This window comes from Mustelus asterias, chromosome 30 (assembly GCF_964213995.1).
Source record: "Mustelus asterias chromosome 30, sMusAst1.hap1.1, whole genome shotgun sequence".
Taxonomy (NCBI): Eukaryota; Metazoa; Chordata; class Chondrichthyes; order Carcharhiniformes; family Triakidae; genus Mustelus; species Mustelus asterias.
In genome coordinates, this window is record NC_135830.1 from 13909632 (window position 1) to 13933760 (window position 24129).

General features: G+C 46.6%; 2 protein-coding genes across 4 annotated transcripts in view; one reads left to right on the forward strand and one right to left on the reverse strand.

Moving 5' to 3' along the window:
- Nucleotides 1–24129, forward strand: part of LOC144480817 (uncharacterized) — a 1107688-nt gene that overhangs the window by 60955 nt on the left and 1022604 nt on the right. The gene's annotated exons all lie outside the window — the stretch shown is intronic.
- Nucleotides 22731–24129, reverse strand: part of LOC144480905 (uncharacterized) — a 34154-nt gene continuing 32755 nt past the window's right edge. Inside the window, exon 4 of the mRNA XM_078200532.1 lies at nucleotides 22731–23382. Coding sequence (XP_078056658.1) covers nucleotides 22731–23382 — 652 coding nt within the window. The remainder of the gene's footprint in view (nucleotides 23383–24129) is intronic.

The window sequence follows — 24129 nt, forward strand, 5'->3', positions numbered from 1 at the left end:
CATTTAGAGTCAGGCACTGACTAATGGCGGTCACAATTCCCACAATGCTCTGCGCCCCAGAAACCCCTCTATTCAATGGTTGTTCACCGTAATTCACTCATCACAGAATCCTTACAACACAGAAGGAGGCCATTGGACCCATTGAGTGTGGACTGAACTTACGGCTGAGCACCTTTCCCAAGCACGCCCCCTATCCCTGTAACCTCACGCATTTTCCCTGTTAATCCCCCGACTGACCTTTCTCTTCACCCTACCGGTAACTGCAACAATATGTTCTGCACCCTACGTTTTTCCTTTCCCCCATGTACTTTCTCAACGTACGTTTTGCCTGCATAGTACAGAAGAAATATTACTTCTCACTCTATTCCAGTACATGTGACAATAATAAATCAGATTAGAACCTATACATGGTGGGACACTAAGGGACAATTGTAAGCATGGTCAATCCACTTAACCTGCACATCTTTGGACGGTGGAAGGAAACCGGAGCACCCGGAGGAAACCCACGCCGACACGGGGACAATGCACAAACTCCACACAGACAGTGACCCGAGGCTGGCATTGAACCCGGGTCCCTGGCGCTGTGAGGCAAAAATGTTAACCAGTGAAGGCAGTTTGCCGCTTTTTCCAGGCGATAACAATGGGCTGGATGTTGCTCAGAACGTGGAGCACTGCAGCAAAGTACAGAGAGACAGAGCAGCAGACTGGGCTGAGAAATGGAATCTGCAGACCGAAACTAGCTGAGGACAGGTTATCTCGTCAACACGCACAGCAATGTACAACCCACCCCCATTACCAAGACAGCGAGACAGAGGTTACACTAAAATATTTATAGGATCAGGAGAAACCAGAGTGCACCAACACTCACCAACACAGCTCCACGGAAAAAAGGGAGAATCTGTGGCAGTTCCTGTCCTGATATAGCCCCAGGGCTGTCACTCAAAGCCCCAACCCCGTCCAGTTCACAGCTCAGCCTCTCAGCTTGCAGTTTCCTGCACCTTGAGCCAACCCTGCCCAGGTGTGGGAGGGATGTGGAACCACAGAGTGGGGGGAGGGGTGACCTCCTGCTGTGCCCCAAATAGTTCCTCCTTCCCCTCCCCCTTGGCGTTCTAAGGTCTCAATGTGGATGTGTTGATGGACATTGCAGAGCCTCACTGAGCTGCGCCTGTACCTTATCCTGGGTCACCCCTTCCCCTGGGTTCAGTGTGTGTGAACTCGCTGCTTCTTTCCCTGCTGAACCTTCAGTTAATCAAAAACAGAAAGTGCTGGAAAACCTCAGCAGGTCTGATCACATCTGTGATCATCCAGACTGGAAGCATTAACTCCATTCTCTCTCCACAGATGCTGTCAAACCTGCTGAGATTTTCCAGCATTTTCTGTTTGTTTCAGATTCCAGCATCCGCAGTATTTTGCTTTTATCTTCATTTAAACAAACATTCTGTGAAGGCCTTTACCCCCATTGCTCCTTTCCAGAGATTCCCACCTTCTGCTATTGCCCCTGACTCCCACATTAACCCTGTCATTCCTCCCCTTTACCCCGCTCACCCTGTCTGAAGTCAGGCTCAGAGTTTTCCCGCCATCTCCCCCTCCCCCAGCCTCCACATCCCAACACCCGGAATCTCTAACCCAGCGGTTCCAGTTTGTCTGGTTTGAGTTCAGATTTGCCGCAGCACCGACAGGATTTCACTTCAAACCAGCCAGAACTGACTGCTCACAAATCCCAAAATGTTTCTCCAGCAGCCCGGGCTTGTTAACGTTGTTTAAAGTCAGCGCCCAAATGCAGTTACTCTCCTCAGTTTAAAAAACTTCTCCGTTTAATCTAAGGTATTATTCGCGCCAGACACAAATCTAAAACAGTGAACATTATCCCCCCACCCAGACCCGAGCTGGAGTGTCCCGAGGAAGCGACATCTGTTCCGGGTGTGACAATTCTTACACATTCTCTGTGACATAAAACAGAAAACGCTGGAAATACTCATGAATGAAAGCAAATTGTTGCTTTTGTCAAGAGAGTCATCTGGACTCGAAACGGCAGCTCTTTTCTCTATTTACCGATGCTGCCAGACCTGCTGAGATTTTCCAGCATTTTCTGTTTTGGCTGGAAACACTCAACAAGTCAGGCAGCCTCTGTGGAGAGAGAAACAGACTGACTGTGACCTGTCATCGAACTGGGAAATATATTTCCCGCAACTGAAAGAGGTATCTTACAACCTTCGGAACAAAACTGAGTTCAACAATTTTACACCACATTCTCTGCCCCCTTTGCGTTCTGTGTTTCGTTGTTGCTTTTTTCACCTCTTGTTTTCTTTACTTCGTATTCAGACTGCTGCTATTCACACCTCATCCAGAACATCTTTTGTGACTTTACTTGTCCCATTACCACTCGCTTTGGTATTGAGCCGTGAATCATTTTGTCAGTTTGCAGACCTTTCATTTTGTTCTTCTCCATCTCCCTCTCTCCCTCCTTCACAGGCCTGGCTTTCTCTGGGTGGCACTGGAGAGCGAACTAGACTTGAGATGTTTGAGACAGAGAGATTGAAATGTTTTTTTCTCTCAGAGGGTCTTTGGTTTCTCTTCCCCAGAGAGCAGTGAAGACAGAGTCATTGAATGTTTTCAAGACTGATTAAGTGGATAAAAGCAAATTACTGCGGATGCTGGAATCTGAAACCAAAAGAGAAAATGCTGGAAAATATCAGCAGGTCTGGCAGCATCTGTAACGAGAGAAAAGAGCGGACGTTTCGAGAACAGACGACCCTTTGTCAAAGCTAAAAGGCATAGAAAGTGGGAGATATTTACACTGCAGGGTGAGGGAATGAAAAATGAGTCACAGCTACAGAAACTCGGGTAAAGAGCTGCTAATGGCTGTCCATCGAGAGAATAAAGGGTGTGAATGGCCAACGGCAGGGAAACTAAAATCAGCTGTGACAGATGAAGATGTGGGGGGAGGGGGAGAGGGAATGGGTGGGAGAGAGGTAAAATGGGAAAAGGGGAAAGGGAAATAAAAGGGGGAGAAAAGGTATGGAAAGGATGGATGGATTCTTGATTGACAAGAGAGTCTAAGGGTTTTTTGGGGGGGGGCGGGTGTTGGGGGTAGACAGGAAAGTGGAGTTGTGGTCACAATCAGATCAGCCAGGATCTTATCAAATGCTGGAGTAGAGGGGCCACTGCTGCTCCGGATTCATGTGGGTGTTTGACTGTATGTTTCACTCTGTTTCTGTCTCCACAGAAGCTGCCGGGTCTGTTCACTATTTGGGGCTTTGACTATTTTTATTTCAGATTTGAAACATCTGCAGGATATTCTGTCCATGCAAACCCAACACATCTTTCATTGTTTAATGCAGAGCAGTGCGTGTGCACGGTGCTCCCTGTCAACAGGAGAGAATGTTGTGAATTCCTATCCTGGATTGACAGGGATGGATTGTGTAAATTAATTTTGTCTGGGTTAGAAGGGAAGGATTTACACACGCAAAGTTCAAAACCCTGTTTCTGATTTCAATATTGAATATATGTGTCGCTGGTAAGGTCGCTGCATTTCAAACAGAGCTTCAGAGTGTTTTGAAGTGTTTTCTTTAAAAGTCCCCTTCACTCCTGTGCTACTCAGGAGAAGATTTCACATTCACATTCTCCAGGATAGAGGGGCAAGAGAACGGGCGGCACAGTGGCACAGTGTTCAGCACCACTGCCTCACAGCATCAGGGAAATCATAGAAGCCCTACAGTACAGAAAGAGGCCATTTGGCCCATCGAGTCTGCACCAACCACAATCCCACCCCACCCCTACCCCCTTATCCCTACATATTTACCCGCTGATCCCTCTAACCTACACATCTCAGGACACTAAGGGGCAATTTTAGCATGGCCAATCAACCTAACCCGCACATTTTTGGACTGTGGGAGGAAACCGGAACACCCGGAGGAAACCCACACAGACACGAGGAGAATGTGCAAACTCCACACACAGGGGTCCCAGGTTTAATTCTGGCCTCGGGTCACTGTCTGTGTGGAGTTTGCACATTCTCCCCGTGTCTGCGTGGGTTTCCTCCAGGTGCCCTGGTTTCCTCCCACAGTCCAAAGATGTGTGGGCTAGGCTGATTGGCTATGCTAAATTGCCCTTTAGTGTCAGGGGGATTAGCAGGGTAAATATGTGGGGTTATGGGAATAGGGCCTGGGTGGGATTGTGGTCGGTACACACTCGATGGGTCAAATGGCCTCCTTCTGCACTGTCGGGATTCTATGATTCAGACCAATTGCAGGTGTGGCTTTCTTCCCACCTCACTCTCACAGACTCCAGTGAAGACAGTGTGGAAAGGCTTTGGGACAAGATCAGATCTGTGATGCAGTGAACACCCACTCAGCTCATCGGGTTTGAATTGCTCAGGCCGTCACACTGGCTCAACAAGAATGACAAAGAAGTGAGCAAAATCAGAAAGTGTCTCTGGATTGAATGGAGTAGTATTCCTCCTATTGAACCATTCACACTGATGTCTCACTGCCTGCACCTGTACCAGCTCTCTAACCTGACACATAGTCATATTAAATGGATAAGTGGGCACAGCCTTTAGGTGTTGGTCTGTTAACTACAAGGGAACCATTTTCTTTCATTGATTCATGGACATGGGCAGCGCTGGCTGGCCAGCAGTTATCGCCCATCCTCAGCTGCCCTTGAGAAGGTGGTGGTGAGCTGCCTTCTTGAAACCCTGCAGTCCATGTGCTGTGGCTTCACCCACAATGCCGTTAGGGAGGGGATTCCAGGATTATGACCCGGTGACTGTGAAGGAATGGTGATACATTTCCAATTCAGGATGGTGAATGGCTTGGAGGGAACTTGCAGGTGGTGGTATTCCCATGTATCTTCTGCCCTTCTGATGAAGGGGCATCTAGACTCAAAGCATTGGCTCCATTCTCTCCCCACAGATGCTGTCCGACCTGCTGAGATTTTCCACCATATTCTGTTTTTGTTTCACATTCCTGCATCGACAGTATTTTGCTTTTATCTTCTGTCCTTGTCCTTTTAGATGGAAGTGGTCGTGGCTTTGGAAGGTGCTGCCTCAGGAGCCTTGGTGAATTGCTGCAGTGCATCTTCCTTTAGCAATATACTATATAATCTCTCTGGCTTGTTCCACCAACCAAGATCCATACATTATACATTCAGTTGATTCACTTAATACAATTTTACTTTCTTTAATAATTTGATTGATCATTTGTACGTGAGACTTTAGGGCCTGACCATATGTTGTAAATGTATGGTTAAGATCTGATCTTCAGAGTGGCTAAGTTAATGGTATTAACAACCCTGGTGTTAAAAGCTGTTGCAGCATCATTCATTATACCCCGTTACTGTCTGACATTTTGGATATCATTCTCCTTCCTAATGTGGTTTTGGATAACATCCAGATGAAGATGCTGAGGGGGATTGAGCTTCCATCTTAACGTCCTCCTGATACAATAGCCATGGTACAGGTGCACTTTTCACTTCTTTTTCATCATTGTCCCAGGTCCGCAGCATATTCTTCACCACGTACGTAACAGTCCTGATCCTTCTCAGCTTCTTCCGTTATCTGGGACTCTGAACTTCACTGAGTTATGAACGTAGCAGTCCTGATCCTTCTCAGCTTCTTCCGTTATCTGGGACTCTGAGCTTCACTGAGTTATGAGAAAACCATTTGACTTTTTAGAAAAAACGTTTATTATTTTATTTGTGCCACAAATAGGCTTATATTAACACTGCAGTGAAGTTGCTGTGAAAATCCCCTAGTTGCCACACTCCGTGCCTGTTCAGGTACACTGGGGGAGAATTTAGCATGGCCAATTCACCTAACCAGTACGTCTTTCGGACTGTGGGAGGAAACTGGAGCATCCGCAGGAAACCCATGCAGACACGGGGTGAACGTGCAAACTCCACATAGATAGTACCCAAGCCAGGAATTGAACCCGGGTCCCTGGCGCTGTGAGGCAGCAATGCTAACCACTGTGCCCCACCGTGCCGCCCGTTTGCATATTCAATACAACTGACCTTATCCACTGTAGTGTATGGTCCCTTATACAGAGGTCCAAACACATCTCCCTTTGCACAATTTCTTACCCTCACTTGGTCTCCAATATGACACTCCTGTGGTTGGATGGGGCTAATAGGAACCTACTCCAGATACTCATGAGAACCAGTGGAAGTTCTTCATTCCACTTTGTGCTGTTCCATCCAGTTATTTTCTGAGAACGAGCTTCATGTGCGGTTCATTCTTTCTACAATTCCCAGCAATTGGTGTGAGCGACTTGCCATCTCCCTCCTTTCAATTTTCCAATTAAACAAAAGCACGGAGGAACAAACTGTTCCCTGGAGCATTCCACATTGCAATGACTCAGCCAGAATCAACTTCCCAACCCATCAGCAACCTCTTTCCACACAGAATAAATTGTTGTTCCCTTTGAAATTTGCTATTCTTGTATCTGTCCTGTTAAATGAAAAAGCTTCTACAGCATGTCTTATTTTACAGCAATCCTCTGCACTTACAAAGTTTTGAAGAAGCATTTAAGAAGCATCGTAAAGAAGGAGAAAGAGGTAGAGAGGCTTATGGAGGGATTTCCAGAGCTTACAGGTGATGACGCTGAAAGCACTGCTACCATTGGTAGGCCAGAATTGTAAATGATCTGATGTTTGAGAGTTGTGGGGCTGGAGAAGATTACAAAGATAGGGAAGGGCGAGGCCATACAGTGATTGAAAATAAGGATAGAAATTTTAAAACAAGGGTGCTGCTTAACCAGGGACTGATGCAGGAGTGATGTGTTTGTTATTTTGGGGGGAGTGGGGGGAGATGACAACAGATTTAAAGGAAAGAGGGACAATATCCGAAGAAAGATGCGAACCATTAACAATGTAAGCTCACATGGGGATGTTGTGTAGTCAGCAGTTCAGCGAGAATACAATAGAAGGTGCAGGAAGTGGGTCTTGAGGGCAGAGGTCATGAGGGGAGGTAGGAGAATCTGGAGAAAGATACAGATGCAGGACTCAGATAAGGGGTATTTTAGCTCAGTGGGTTAGTGCATGGGATGGACACGGCAGAGGCAACTGTCACTAAGATTGAAATCTTCCAATCAAAGAAGATCCATGAGTTCCTCTCACTTGGAGGTGAGGATGGAGCAGATAGAAAGACGGAGAATCCTTCAGAAGGAATTAACTTGCGTCTGATATTCAAGCGACTCACATTGTTTAACACAAAGCCAGTTTATTTGACTTTTAGCCAGAAGATTAGCACTTGTATAACTGGACTGGAGGTTAGTAACATCAGCAAAAACAGACCCCAAATGAACACAGTTCAATCCTGGGCGTGATTAACAATATCCAATCATTGCAATTACTTGTGACCTCGCTGGTGTTTCAACATATGGGATGAATGAGCAAATTTCTTCTTACAGACAGTGCAAGTGAATGGTTTCTCCCCAGAGTGAACCCGTTCGTGTAACCGAAGATGGGATGGCTGAGTGAATTTCTTCCCACACTGGAAGCAGGTGTACGGTCTCTCCCCAGTGTGAGTGCGCTGGTGGAGAGAGAGTTGATACGAATGCTTGAACCCAGCCTCACAGTGAGAGCACCTGAACAGTCTTTCATCAGAGTGAATGAGCTGATGGCTCATCAGTTCCCTCGAACTTTTAAAGCATTTCCCGCATTCTGCGCATTTGAAAGGTCTTTCGTCCGTATGAACCTGCTTGTGTCTCAGCAGGATAGATGAACTAGTAAATCCCTTCTCACACACTGAGCAAGTGAATGGTCTCTCCCTCGTGTGAACGCGCTGGTGTTGGTGCAGATGCGCATTGCGATTAAATCCCTTCCCACACTTGGAGCAGTTAAACAGCTTTTCCCCGATGTGACAGCGTCTATGCATTTCCAGCTCAGATGGGAAATTAAATTCCTTCCCACAGTCCCCACATTTACACAACTTCTTTCCAGTGTGACTGCGTTTGTGTTTCGACAGGCCAGATGATCGACTGTAGCCTTGTCCACACACAACACACATAAACGGTTTCTCTCCACTGTGAACACTGCTTTTTTCATCCATGTTCAAAGTAAAATGATAGTCGGGTTACGATAAATTGGGTAATTCTGTCAGATTCTGCTGTGGGTTTGAATGTCCCGGCTGCAAATCCTTCTCTTCAAATATTCTGAGAGATTTAAAACAGAAAAAAAGAGAGAGTGAGAAAACCCACAGGATCACAAAGGCAGTTTGTAAAATTGAACGGAATGGATCTGCTGGTTTATGGAACCAACGTGAACATAGAACATAGATAGAACATAGAACATTACAGCGCAGAACAGGCCCTTCGGCCCACGATGTTGCACCGACCAGTTAAAAAAAAAACTGTGACCCTCCAACCTAAACCAATTTCTTTTCGTCCATGAACCTATCTACGGATCTCTTAAACGCCCCCAAACTAGGCGCATTTACTACTGATGCTGGCAGGGCATTCCAATCCCTCACCACCCTCTGGGTAAAGAACCTACCCCTGACATCGGTTCTATAACTACCCCCCCTCAATTTAAAGCCATGCCCCCTCGTGCTGGATTTCTCCATCAGAGGAAAAAGGCTATCACTATCCACCCTATCTAAACCTCTAATCATCTTATATGTTTCAATAAGATCCCCTCTTAGCCGCCGCCTTTCCAGCGAAAACAATCCCAAATCCCTCAGCCTCTCCTCATAGGATCTCCCCTCCATACCAGGCAACATCCTGGTAAACCTCCTCTGCACCCTCTCCAAAGCCTCCACATCCTTCCTGTAATGTGGGGACCAGAACTGCACACAGTACTCCAAGTGCGGCCGCACCAGAGTTGTGTACAGTTGCAACATAACGCTACGACTCCTAAATTCAATCCCCCTACCAATAAACGCCAAGACACCATATGCCTTCTTAACAACCTTATCTACTTGATTCCCAACTTTCAGGGATCTATGCACACATACACCTAGATCCCTCTGCTCCTCCACACTATTCAAAGTCCTCCCGTTAGCCCTATACTCAACACATCTGTTATTCCTACCAAAGTGAATTACCTCACACTTCTCCGCATTAAACTCCATCCGCCACCTCTCGGCCCAACTTTGCAACCTGTCTAAGTCTTCCTGCAAACTACGACACCCTTCCTCACTGTCTACCACACCACCGACTTTGGTGTCATCAGCAAATTTGCTAATCCACCCAACTATACCCTCATCCAGATCATTAATAAATATTACAAACAGCAGTGGCCCCAAAACAGATCCCTGAGGTACACCACTTGTAACCGCACTCCATGATGAATATTTACTATCAACCACCACCCTCTGTTTCCTATCCGCTAGCCAATTCCTGATCCAATTTCCTAGATCACCCCCAATCCCATACATCTGCATTTTCTGCAGAAGCCTACCATGGTGAACCTTATCAAACGCCTTACTAAAATCCATATATACCACGTCCACTGCCTTGCCCCCATCCACCTCCTTGGTCACTTTCTCAAAAAACTCAATAAGGTTAGTAAGGCACGACCTACCTGCCACAAAACCATGCTGACTATCACCTATCAATTCATTACTCTCCAAATAACTATAAATCCTATCCCTTATAATTTTTTCCAACATCTTGCCGACAACAGAAGTGAGACTCACCGGTCTATAATTCCCGGGGAAGTCTCTGTTCCCCTTCTTAAACAATGGGACAACATTCGCTAACCTCCAATCTTCTGGTACTATACCAGAGGCCAACGACGACCTGAAGATCAGAGCCAGAGGCTCTGCAATCACTTCTCTTGCCTCCCAGAGAATCCTTGGATAAATCCCATCCGGACCAGGGGATTTATCTATTTTCAGACCCTCCAGAATATCCTGCACATCCTCCTTATCAACTGTAATACTGTCTATTCTACTCCCTTGCAACCCAGTGTCCTCCTCAGCTATATTCATGTCCCCTTGCGTGAACACCGAAGAGAAATATTGGTTCAATGCTTCACCAATCTCCTCCGGTTCCACACATAACTTCCCTCTGCCATCTATAACTGGCCCTAAACTTGCCCTAACCAACCTTCTGTTCTTGACATACCTATAGAACGCCTTAGGATTCTCTTTAACCCTATCCGCCAAAGTCTTCTCATGTCCCCTTTTAGCCCTTCTAAGCTCGCTCTTCAACTCCCTCTTAGCCAATCTAAAGCTTTCTAGTGCACTACCCGAGTGCTCACGTCTCATCCGAACATAAGCTTCCTTTTTCTTTTTAACCAACAAAGAAACTTTTTTGGTGCACCACGGTTCCCTAGCCCTACCAATTCCTCCTTGCCTGACAGGGACATACCTATCACAGACTCGCAGTAGCTGCTCCTTGAAAAAACTCCACATGTCGGACGTTCCCAGTCCCTGTAATCTCCTAGTCCAACCTATGTTTCCTAATTCTCTCCTAATAGCCTCATAATTACCCTTCCCCCAGCTAAAACCACTGGCCCGAGGTTCATGCCTATCCCTTTCCATCACTAAGGTGAACGTAACCGAATTGTGGTCACTATCACCAAAATGCACACCAACTTCCAAGTCTAGCACCTGGTCTGGCTCATTTCCCAGCACCAGATCCAATATAGCCTCACCTCTAGTGAGGGCAGGAAACTTGCCACAGCAGTAGGATGAGAGAGAAAGAGGTGAGAGAGGCAGAGCGAAGTAGAGATTTTTTATAGATGTACAACTTGACAGGAACTGTGACAGAATCTCCCAAACCCTCAATCTCCGCAGTCTAGAATGACGAGGGGAAGCAGCTATATGTGAACATCACCTCCAAGTTGCCCTGCACATCAGCCTGATGTTTAATTTGTCTGACACCAGTCCTCCAATAATAAACTGGGAAATCTGAAGACATTCAGGGTGGCACGGTAGCACAGTGGTTAGCACTGCTGCTTCACAGCTCCAGGGTCCTGGGTTCGATTCCCGGCTCGGGTCACTGTCTGTGTGGAGTTTGCACATTCTCCTCGTGTCTGCGTGGGTTTCCTCCGGGTGCTCCGGTTTCCTCCCACAGTCCAAAGATGTGCGGGTTAGGTTGATTGGCCAGGTTAAAAATTGCCCCTTAGAGTCCTGGGATGCGTAGGTTAGAGGGATTAGCGGGTAAATATGTGGGGGTAGGGCCTGGGTGGGATTGTGGTCGGTGCAGACTCGATGGGCCGAATGGCCTCCTTCTGCACTGTAGGGTTTCTATGTTTCTATTGTCCAATTCCTGGCTGCTGACTTTTCCTCACAACTGTGGCAGAACCAATCTGTATCATTGTGTGTTTTGTTTTAATTAATGGGATGTGAGCAATGTTGGCTGGGCCAATGTTAATTGTCCATCCCTAACCATATTGCCAAATAAGGATGGCAGATTTCCTTTCCTAAAGGATATTAGTGAACCAAGGTGGGTTTCTACAATTGTCATTAGCCTTTTTAAATTTTATTTTCATTGAATTCAAATGGCTCCCAGATCTTGACCTGGGTCTCCTGGCTCCTAGTCCAGCGACAATACCATGATGGGGAGACGATGGCCAAGTGGTTTTGTCACTGGACTATTAATCCAGAAACTCAGCCAACGTTCTGGAGGCCCGGGTTCGAATCCCACCACGGAAAGTGATGGAATTTGAATTCAATAAACAAAAAATTAGCTGGAATTAAGAATCTACCGTTGACCATGTAACCATTGTTGTAAAAGCCTATTTGGAAATCTGCCATCCTTACTCCGTCTGGCCTACCCATGACTCCAGAGCTACAGCTATGTGCTTGACTCTCAACTGCCCTCAGGCAATTAGGGATGGGCAATAAATGCTGGTCAGCCAGCAATGACCACGTCCCATGAATGAATAATAACACCACCACCTTCCCTCATATTGGACCCCAAGATGAGTTTCTGACCACATTTCCATGTCATCGTTAGAATCCTATTTTGGTCAGAGTATCATCAAACTTCACCTTTGCCTCATCTCATTGTCCACTGAAACCCTCATCTTACCCTCACAAGCTTCTGGTTAAGACACCACCTTAATTGTTGAAATGATTTTTCAAATCTCTTCATGGCCTTGACTCTCATGATCTCTATAATCTCCTCCAGATGCACAATGCTGACAAATCGCCACTCCTCTAATTCTGGCCTCCTCGCTCTCTACAGCTGTCCACCTCCCTTTCCTCTTTAAAATCTACGTCTTTGACCAAGCTTTTAGATATCTGCCCAAATATTTCCGACCGTGGCTGATTGTTATATTGGCATTGGAGGGAGTGCAGAGAAGGTTCACCAGGTTGATACCGGAGATGAGGGGTTTGGATTATGAGGAGACGCTGAGGAGATTGGTTTTGTACTCGTTGGAGTTTAGAAGGATGAGGGGGGATCTTATGGAGACTTATAAGATAATGCGGGGGCTGGATAGGGTGGAGGCGGAGAGATTCTTTCCACTTAGTAAGGAAGTTAAAACTAGAGGACACAGCCTCAAAATAAAGGGGGGGTCGGTTTAAGACAGAGTTGAGGAGGAACTTCTTCTCCCAGAGGGTGGTGAATCTCTGGAATTCTCTGCCCACTGAGGTGGTGGAGGCTACCTCGCTGAATATGTTTAAAGCGCGGATGGATGGATTCCTGATCGGTAAGGGAATTAAGGGTTATGGGGATCAGGCGGGTAAGTGGTACTGATCCACGTCAGATCAGCCATGATCTTATTGAATGGCGGGGCAGGCTCGAGGGGCTAGATGGCCTACTCCTGCTCCTATTTCTTATGTTAATTGTTAACTCAGCAGGCCGGGTACTGCCTGTGGCGAGAGAAAGAGACAGAATGAACAATTCAGGAAGGTACTGCAGAATGAAATTTGGAGAATAAAAATGGTGCAGGATTTCATGGTCAATAAGCTCAGAAGTGGAAGAGAAATTGACTACAGGAAAAAAAAAACGTCCTGATGCTGAAAGATGCACGGTGGCACAGTGGTTAGCACTGCTGCCTCACAGCACCAGGGATCCGGGTTGAATTCCAGCCTTGGGTGACTGTCAGTGTGCTGTTTGCACATTCTCCCTGTGCTGGCATGGGTTTCCTCCGGGTGCTCCGGTTTCCTCCCACACTCCAAAAATGTGCAGGTTAGATGGATTGGTCAAGCTAAATTGCCCATTACTGTCAGAGGGGTTAGCAGGGTAAATATGTGAGGTTATGGGGATAGGGCCTAGGTGGGATTATTGTTGGTGCAAACTTGATGGGCTGAATGGCCTCCTTCTGCACTGTAGGTATTCTATGATTCTATGCTGTGGGAAGATAAAGCTAGTAATTTTTTAAAAAAGTCATTCACATTTATTGCCCATCCCTAATTGCCCTTGGACTGAGTGGCTTGCTCAGCCATTTCAGAAGACAGATAAGAGTCAACCACATTGCTGAAAATCTGGAGTCACATGTAGGCCAGGCCAGGTAAGGACAGCAGATCTTCTTCCCGAAAGGACATTAGTGAACCAGATAGGTTTTTTACAACAATCGACAATGGTTTCATGGTCATCAGTAGACTTTAAATTCCAGATTTTTTGACTGCATTCAAATATCACCATCAATACATAGTCGGGGGAGGGACAACAGTTGAAACTTCATTTAGACAATCTAACAGTAAAATATTAAACACAGTTAAAACATACCCAGCATTAGAGACAGAGGGAAGTTAGACAATGACAGAAAGGTGATCAGGGAGGGCAGAGGTAAAACTGAGCAATGGATGGACATGGATTCAGATCCAAAGATGTGCGGGTTAGGTTGATTGGCCAGGTTAAAAATTGCCCCTTAGAGTCCTGGGATGCGGAGGTTAGAGGGATTATCGGGTAAAATATGTGGGGGTAGGGCCTGAGTGGGATTGTGGTCGGTGCAGACTCGATGGGCCGAATGGCCTCCTTCTGCACTGTAGGGTTTCTATGATTCTATGATCCACAGTAAAGAAGTCAGACCAGCCACACGTGGAACCTCTCTCAGATAACAGAACACACCACTAAAAACTCTCAGTTTCAGAGGAATGGTCACAAGCACTCGCCTCTGAAACAATGCCGCTGTTTTTAAAGATAAATCTGCTTCTGGGAGCTGCAGCTGGAAAGATCAGAAACCAGAGAGAGAGATTTCAAAACTCCCGCCACTGTGGGAACCCCGGAAGTGGGCGTGATGACACCACAATGGTGTGTGCGTGATGGCGTCACCGCATGGTTGCGACTGCGCGATTAGCTCAGAATCTGCACGTGCGCGAACACGTTGACAGGCTGTTCCAATGACATCACCCAAGGGAAAACTGCGCTTGCGCTGGCAGTGCAGATGCACAGAGGTCTTGCAGTTGGATGTTGGGACATGTGTCTGAACAAAGGAGAGTGAGCATCCCAACAAACCCTCAACATGATCAGAACCACTTCACTCAGGTTCATTCACTGCAGTCCAGCTTGTATTTTCATATCACCTGATGAAGCAGCAGCGCTCCGAAAGCTCATGGTTCCAGATAAACCTGTTGGACTCTAACCTGGTGTTGTGAGACTTCTTACTATTTTCATATCATCAGTCCTTCTTCCCCACATCCCTCCACCAGGGGCGGCACGGTGGTTAGCACTGCTGCCTCACAGCACCAGGGACCCAGATTCAATTTCCAGCTTGGGTGACTTTCTATGCAGAGTCTGCATGTTCTACCCGTGTCTGCATGGGTTTTCTCCAGGTGCTCCGGTTTCTTCCCACTGTCCAAAAGACATGCTGGTTAGGGTGCATTGGCCATGCTAAATTCTCCCTCAGTGTACCCGAAAAGGTGCCGGAGTGTGGTGACTGGGGGATTTTAACAGTAATTTCATTGCAGTGTTAATGTAAGCCCACTTGTGACTAATAAAAAATACTTTTACTTTACCTTCGAATATTCAATCTTTCAAAGTTTATCTTATCCTCTGTGTCTTCAATTCTTCCGGGTTAATCATTGTAACAATTCTCTGTTTTGATTTGATTTATTATTGTCACATTTATTGGGATACAGTGAAAGTATTGTGTCTCAACAGCGTGCAAGAAAATAAATACTGTTCATAGAGTACATAGCGGAGAAGGAAAGACTGCAGAATATAATGTTGCACTTACAGATAGGGTGTAGAGAAAGATCTGCTTATTGTGGTAGGTCCATTCAAAAGTCTGATGGTGGCAGGGAAGAAGCTGTTCTTGAGTCCGCTAGTACATGATCTCACCTTTAAAAAAATGATCTCAACTTTAAACTTTAACCTGGTTTTACATGTCCAGATTCAGCACCAACCCAGTATTAAGTTACAACCATAACCTTTTCTTCATGGGATAGGAAATTGTGAATTTCTTGTTTTAAACCATTCCTGAAATGCTGCTGGTCCTGGAATGTAAAAGGGAAATTTGTGCTGATCTAGATTAAAGGGAACTGACCAAAATCAGTTGATCCTTTCAATTGGGTAGATATGGAAAAATGATTTCCTCTGGTGGGGAATCAAGAACAAGGGAACATTGTGTGAAAGATTGGAGCTCAGAGTGAAATCGGGCAGTAATTCTTCAACTGTGACAAAAAGTCAAAGGACCTGAAACCTTAACTCTGCTTTCTCTCTTGATAAATATGGGCAGACACGCTGAGTTTTTCCACTTCGTGTAGCAATTCTCTCCACATGGAAATAGAAAACAAAGGGTGGAAAATCAGATTTAGGAGAATGATTCCAGGGATGAGAAACTTCAGTGATGAAGACAGATTGGAGAAGTTGGGACTCTTTCACTTGGAGAAAAGACCGAGAGGAGATTTGATAGAAACATTCAAAATCATGAGGGGTGCAGAAGAGATTCACTGAGACGATCACAGGGAATAGAGGCTTTAGTTATCAGGAAAGATTATAGAAACTGGGGCTCTTTTCACAAGAACTGATTGGATGGGTTCAAAATTTTATCAGGTGAATGAGAAAAAACTATTTCTCAAGTCGATGAGTCAGCAACTAACAGACATCAGATTTAAATCATCACCAAAAGACTCAGAGCCAAGGATGAAATATTGAACAGATTTGTACAACATTGAATCAGACTCTCACTGTCCCTGTGGATTTGTGATGTGGAGTTGCTGGTGTTGGACTGGGGTAGGCACAGTAAGTAGTCTCACAACACTAGGTTAAAGTCCAATGGGTTTATTTGGTAGCACGAGCTTTCGGAGTGCCGCTCCTTCATCAGGCACTCACCTGATGAAGGAGCGGCGCTCGGAAAGCTAGTGCTACCAAATAAACCTGTTGGACTTTAACCTAGTGTTGTGAGACTACTTCCTGTGGATTTGTGTCCACACTGTCCCATTAAACACTGAGGACAGCTACATGGCTGTGTTACCGACACCTCCTCGGGATATTCAGGCTAAGAGAGGCACTCTTAAAGGAATGGGCAGCTGGGACTTGTCCATGAGGGTAACCAGAAGTTTGAAAACTGAAATAATCCACAGTAATGATGAGGTGTTAGTCTTGTCTCAGTGGTTGCTTTCTCATATCTGAGTCAGGAGGCTGTGGTTTCAAATCCAGAGAATTGGACAGGAATTCCAGGCTGACATTCCATTGCAGTACTGAGGGAGCCCCGCACTGTCAGAGGTCCTATGTTCCAAGTAAGACTGAACAGTCAGGCATAAGAGATCCATTGATGCTCTTTCAAAGAGCAGGAGATTTCTCCCCAGAGTCTTGATCAATCTTTATCCCTCAATCAAGATCACTCAAATACATTATCTGGATTATTTTCCATGGGATCTTGCTGTGCAAATGAGCTGCTGCATTTCCAACATTATCTGAACTTCAAAAGAATTTGATTGGCTAGGAAAGCTTTGGAACAACCTGATATCATGAAAGGCTCAACACAAATATAAATGTTCCTTCAACTGAGAGAAGACCCAGAAATGAAACAGTCGAGAACAGGATTTCAGTTAGTCTCTTAACAAATACGCAACACACCGGGTGTTTGACACTGAGCTGATTTATTTCACGTGTATTCAGAATCTTAAACTCCAGCTCAGCTCTTGGGATTATTAACATAGTCATAGAGGTTTACAGCATGGAAACAAGCCCTTCGGCCCAACTTGTCCATGCTGCCCTTTTTTTTAAACCCCTAAGCAAATCCCAATTGCCCGCATTTGGCCCATATCCCTCTTTACACATAGAAACCATAGAAACCCTACAGTACAGAAAGAGGCCATTCGGCCCATCGAGTCTGCACCGACCACAATCCCACCCAGACCCTACTCCCATATCTCTACATATTTTACCCACTAATCCCTCTAACCTACGCATCTCAGGACACTAAGGGACAATTTTAACATGGCCAATCGACCTAACCCGCACATCTTTGGACTGTGGGAGGAAACCGGAGCACCCGGAGGAAACCCACGCAGACACGAGGAGATTGTGCAAACTCCACACAAACAGTGACCCGAGCCGGGAATCGAACCCAGGTCCCTGGAGCTGTGAAGCAGCAGTGCTAACCACTGTGCTACTGTGCCGCCCATCTTACCCATGTAACTATCTAAATGCTTTTTAAAAGACAAAATTCTAACCGCCTCTACTACTACCTCTGGCAGCTTGTTCCAGACACTCACCACCCTCTGTGTGAAAAAATTGCTCCTCTGGACATTTTTGTATCTTTCCCCTCTCACCTTAAACCTATGCCCTCTAGTATTAGACTCCCCTACCTTTGGGAAAAGATATTGACCATCTAGCTGATCTGTGCCCCTCATTATTTTATAGACCTCTATAAGATCACCCCTCAGCCTCCTACGCTCCAGAGAAAAAAGTCCCAGTCTATCCAGCCTCTCCATATAACTCAAACCATCAAGTCCCGGTAGCATCCTAGTAAATCTTTACTGCACTCTTTCTAGTTTAATAATATCCTTTCTATAATAGGGTGACCAGAACTGCACACAGTATTCCAATTGTGGCCTTACCAATGTCTTGTACAACATCAACAGAAACAAACTGAAAAAGTTAGAATGAACATGGTTCAGTCCAGGATGTGATTAACAGCAGCAATCACAGCAGAACCAATCCCTGCTGTCACTTATGCACCCGCTGGTGTCTCAGTAGGTGGGATGAATTAGTGAATCTCTTCGCACACAGGGAACAGGTGAATGGCCTCTCCCCTGTGTAAACTTCTTTGTATCTCAGGAGGCGGGATGACTGAATGAATCCCTTCTCACACTCGGAGCAGGTGAATGGCCTCTCCCCAGTGTGAACTTGCTGGTGTGTCTGCAGGTTGGATGATTGAGTAAATCCCTTCCCACACACAGAGAAGGTCTCTGCCCAGTGTGAATACGTTGGTGAGTCAGCAAATCTGGTTTCCTTTTAAAACTCTTCTCACAGTCAGGGCAAGTGAAAAGTTTGTTATCAGAATGAACAAGGTGGTGTGTCTGAAGACAGGATAACCGAGTAAATCCTTTCCCACACGCAGAGCAGGTGAATGGCCGTTCCCCGGTGTGACTGCGTCGATGAGCCTCCAGATGGGATGGAGAACTGAATCCTTTCCCACAGACCCCACATTTCCACGGTTTCTCCATGATGTTGGTATCCTTGTGTCTCTCTAGGTTGGATGCAATGCATCCCAGGGTACTGAAAGAAATGTCGGAGGTAATAGCGGATGCGTTAGTGGTTATTTTTCAAAAGTCACTGGACTCTGGGGTAGTGCCAGCTGATGGGAAAACGGCTACTGTTACGCCGCTGTTTAAAAAAGGAAGTAGACAAAAGGCAGGTAACTACAGGCCGGTTAGCTTAACGTCTGTAGTTGGGAAAATGCTGGAATCCATCATTAAAGAAGAAATAGCAGGCCATCTGGATAAGAATCAAGCAGACGCACCATGGGTTCATGAGAGGAAAGTCGTGTTTGACAAATTTACTGGATTTTTATGAAGATGTGACTAGTGCGGTTGACGGAGGGGAACCGGTAGATGTGGTGTTTTTGGATTTCCAAAAGGCATTCGATAAGGTGCCTCACAAAAGGTTGCTGCAGAAGATTGGGGCACACGGAGTTGGGGTAGGGTGTTAGTGTGGATTGGGGATTGGCTATCCAACAGGAAGCAGAGAGTTGGAATAAATGGGTGCTTTTCTGGTTGGCGGATGGTGACTAGTGGCGTGCCGCAGGGATCAGTACTGGGGCCTCAACTGTTTACTATTTACATAGATGATCTGGAGGAGGGGACTGAGTGTAGAGTAACAAAGTTTGCTGACGACACGAAGATAAGTGGGAAAGTGAATTGCGTGGAGGAAGCGGAAAGTCTGCAGAGAGATTTGAATAGGCTGAGTGAGTGGGCGAGGATCTGGCAGATGGAGTCTAACGTTGGCAAATGTGAGGTTATTCACTTTGGAAGAAATAATAGCAAATTGGATGATTATTTAAATGGAAAAAAATTACAACATGCTACTGTGCAAAGGGACCTGGGGGTCCTTGTGCATGAGTCGCAAAAACTCAGTCTGCAAGTACAACAGGTGATCAAGAAGGCAAATGGGATGTTGGCATTTATCACGAAGGGGATAGAATATAAAAGCAGAGAAGTCTTGCTGCATCTGTACAAGGCATTGGTGAGGCCGCAGCTGGAATACTGTGTGCAGTTTTGGTCCCCTTACTTGTGAAAGGATATATTGGCCTTGGAGGGAGTGCAGAGAAGGTTCACCAGGTTGATACCGGAGATGAGGGGTGTAGATTATGAGGAGAGATTGAGCAAATTAGGTTTGTACTCGGAGTTTAGAAGGCCGAGGGGTGATCTTATAGAGGCATATAAGATAATGAAGGGGGTAGAGGTGGAGAGATTCTTTCCACTTAGAAAGGAAACCAGAACTAGAGGGCACAGCCTCAAAATAAAGGGGGGTCAGTTGAGGATAGAGTTGAGGAGGAACTTCTCTCAGAGGGTGGTGAATCTCTGGAATTCTCTGCCCACTGAAGTGGTGGAGGCTACCACGTTGAACATGTTTAAGTCACGGAAAGATGGATTCCTGATCGGTAAGGGAATTCAGGGTTATGGGGAGCAGGCGGGTAAGTGGAACTGATCCACTTCAGATCAGCCATGATCTTATTGAATGGCGGAGCAGGCTTGAGGGACTAGATGGCCTACTCCTGCTCCTATTTCTTATGTTCTTATGACTCCCGGCTCCATTCCTCCCTCCCCACCCCGACTCCCGGCTCCATTCCCCCTTCCCCACCCCGACTCCCGGCTCCATCCCCCCCCCCCCCCCCCCCCGACTCCCGGCTCCATCCCACCCCCCCCCCCCCACCCCGACTCCCGGCTCCATTCCTCCCTCCCCACCCCGACTCCCGGCTCCAGGCTCCATTCCTCCCTCCCTCCCCACCCCGACTCCCGGCTCCATTCCCCCTTCCCCACCCCGACTCCCGGCTCCATTCCCCCTTCCCCACCCCGACTCCCGGCTCCATCCCCCCCCCCCCCACCCCGACTCCCGGCTCCATTCCTCCCCCCCCACCCCGACTCCCGGCTCCATTCCCCCTTCCCCACCCCGACTCCCGGCTCCATCCCCCCCCCCCCCCACCCCGACTCCCGGCTCCATCCCCCCCCCCCCCCACCCCGACTCCCGGCTCCATTCCTCCCTCCCCACCCCGACTCCCGGCTCCATTCCTCCCTCCCCACCCCGACTCCCGACTCCATTCCTCCCTCCCTCCCCACCCCGACTCCCGGCTCCATTCCTCCCTCCCCACCGCGACTCCCGGCTCCATTCCTCCCCACCCCGACTCCCAGCTCCATTCCTCCCTCCCCACCCCGACTCCCGGCTCCATTCCTCCCTCCGCCCCACCCCGACTCCCGGCTCCATTCCCCCCCTCCGCCCCACTGATTCTCACCCGCTGGAAGAAGCGTCTCCCGCACTCAGGGCTCCGAGCAAAGTGACAGTGCGCATGCTCCAGATACAGCACCGCGACTGCGCACTGGCCTCCTGTGGCCTGAATTGGGCACTTTCACACCCGCAGCGAATGCTGGGTACCTACAGCGCCATTGCCCAGTGAAACAGGGAACATGAAATAATTTTGCCCCCCATTAATTCTTTTGAATAGATGCTCTATGTTTCATTTCTCAAAGTGATTTAAACCCCTACTCTCCTCTGCAACTAAGCAGAGGTTTCTAAACTTTTCCAACTGCACATTAACATCCCTCCACTCACCACTCCGCCCCTGACCATACCCTGACTGGCTTCGATTCCAGAATCAACAGTTTCTTTCTCGTGCCAGAGTACATGAGTTTTCCAGTTGATAGTTCTGAAACACACTTGCTCCTATAGTTAAGAAAGCCCATCAACGCCTCTACTTTCTCAGAAAACTAAGGAAATTTGGCATCTCAGCTATGACTCTTACCAACTTTTACAGATGCACCATAGAAAGCATTCTTTCTGGTTGTATCACAGCTTGGTATGGCTCCTGCTCTGCCCAAGACCGCACGGAACAACAAAAGGTCGTGACTGTAGCCCAATACATCACGCAAACCAGCTTCCCATCCATTGACTCCATCTATACACTTCCCGCTGCCTCAGCAAAGCAGCCAGCATAATTAAGGACCCCAAGCACCCTGGACATTCTCTCTTCCACCTTCTTCCATCAGGAAAAAGATACAAAAGTCTGAGGTCACGTACCGACCGACTCAAGAATAGCTTCTTCCCTGCTGCTGTCTGACTTTTGAATGGACTTACTTGCATAAGTTGATCTTTCTCTACACCCTAGCTATGACTGTAACACTACATTTTGCACTCTCTCATTTCCTTCTCTATGAACGGTATGGTTTGTCTGTACAGTGCGCAAGAAACAATACTTTTCACTGTATGTTGATATGTGACAATAATAAATCAAATCAAATCAAAATCAATTGTCCAGACATTAAGGGTTCATTTGGTTACTTAAGCACACAGAGTATCATTTAGTGCTTAATGCAATAATTCTGCACATCCTAGATGACTCTGGAGAAACAACACTGAAAAAAGCTGTCAAGAAGGGAGCTGATGATCTGTTCAGGGTCAATGACTGGATCACTGCCTCGCCTGGTGTCGAAATGACCATTCATATCCCTCCTTTCAAAACCCTGTTCACAGCCCATTTCAGTTCATGATTGGTCGGCCAATCCAGATTATGCTTTCCACCAGGGTCCCACTCCCCATTGCTACACAATAGACTCATGACCAGTTTCTACAAAAACCCCAACAAACCATAGCACCCTCCCTGCTACAGGCAGTAGAGAAGATCGGTACTGCCCCTGAACCACCAAGAACATTACATTACTGCATCACCTATTGAACATTTAAAGTTGAAAGCATTGATGAAAGAAGTGGGACTGAGAAGTTAATTGTAAAGGTCCATATGATGTTCTGGGTTGAAATGAAGAAGGAACATAATATCTATGTTACCACGGGGATCAGTGTGAAATGTACAAAATGAAAAAGTCAGATAACTCGAAGGAAGATAAACGCTATGTTTGATTTTATTCAACAGGTACAAGATGTTGATGGTCATTGTACTCCTGGACTGTGTCCAGGCTGAAGTTCTGTTCCTGCTGTATGATCTTCCCCTAGATTGTCCTTGAGGTCCAGACAGGTGATGTTAAACACTTAGGTGGGAAAAACAAAATCTACAACAATGTGTTTAAACCAAAGTTAATTAATGTGAGATATATCCAGAATATTAAACTTCAGTTCAATTATCAGCAGAAAAAACATAACAGTCAGAATGGACATGGTTTAGTCCCGAATGTGATTAACATCAGCAATAACGACAGAATCCAACTCCTACAGTCACTTGTGAACACGCTGGTGTCGAACCAGGTTGTTTGACTGAGCAAATCCCTTCCCACAGACACAGCAGGTAAACACCCTCTCCCCAGTGTGAACTCGCTGGTGTCTCAGAAAGTTGGATGAATTGGTGAATCTCTTCCCACATTCGGAGCAGGTGAATGGCCTCTCCCCAGTGTGTGTCCGTTGGTGTGACAGCACTTCACGCCTGCTTTTAAAGCTCTTCTCACAGTCAGAACATTTAAAAGGTCTATTGTTAGTGTGAACAAGTTGGTGTGCAGTGAGGAGTGTTGACCGAGTGAATCTCTTATGACAGATGGAGCAGGTGAATGGTCTCGCCCCAGTGTGAGCTTGCTGGTGTGTCAGAAGATCAGATGAATTTGTAAAACATTTCCCACAAACAGAGCAGGTGAATGGCTTCTCCCCTGTGTGAACTCGCTTGTGTATCAGCAGGTGGGATGACCGAGTGTATCCCTTTCCGCACTCAGAGCAGATAAATGGTCTCTCCCCTGTGTGAATTCGCTGGTGTGCCAGAAAGTCAGATGAATTTGTGAATCCCTTCCCACACTGAGAGCAAGTGAATGGTCTCTCCCCAGTGTGACTGCGTTGATGAATTTGCAGTGTGGATGGGTAACAGAATCCCTCCCCACAGTCCCTACATTCCCACGGTTTATCCATGGTTAAGATGTCTTTGTGTCTCTTCAAGATGGATGATTACTTTGATTCTTGTTTACCTACAGAACACATGTACAATCTCTCCCCACTGTGAATGGTGTGATGGTTTTTCAGGCTGTGTAACTGGTTAAAAGTCTTTCCACAGTCAGTTCACTGGAACACTCTCACTCGGGTGTGTGTATTTTTCCAGTCACACTGATGTTTGGAATCTTTTCCCACAGACAGAACAAACGTTTCTCCTTCCACATTCAAAGGTCAAAGATATTCAGATCCTGATAAATCGAGTGAATTTGTCAGATATTGACGTGTTTTCCGACTGCAACTTCCTGTCGAAAAAGGTGTGTAAAAAAGCTGTCAATGTAAGGACAGGAGAACATTCCGAACAAATATTTCTCTTGCTTTGCGTTTGCTATATGTAAATCCTCCCCTTCTCGCCCCCTGTAAAAGGAGTTTCCAAAATCCATCACTGTCAGTCCAGGATACAAACTCTGAATTTGGTTATCTGAAGGGGACAAATGAACTGAGTTGCAGGGAGGAGACAGGGGAATAGCTCTCCATGAATTGCTCATTCCAAGAGTCAGCACAGACACATGGGCCAAATGGCCTCTTTCTGTGTTGTAACAATTCTGGGAAATTCACAACATTCTTGGTTTCAGATTAAGCTCGGCACAACATCGTGGGCCGAAGGGCCTGTTCTGTGCTGTACTGTTCTATGTTCCCTTCTCCC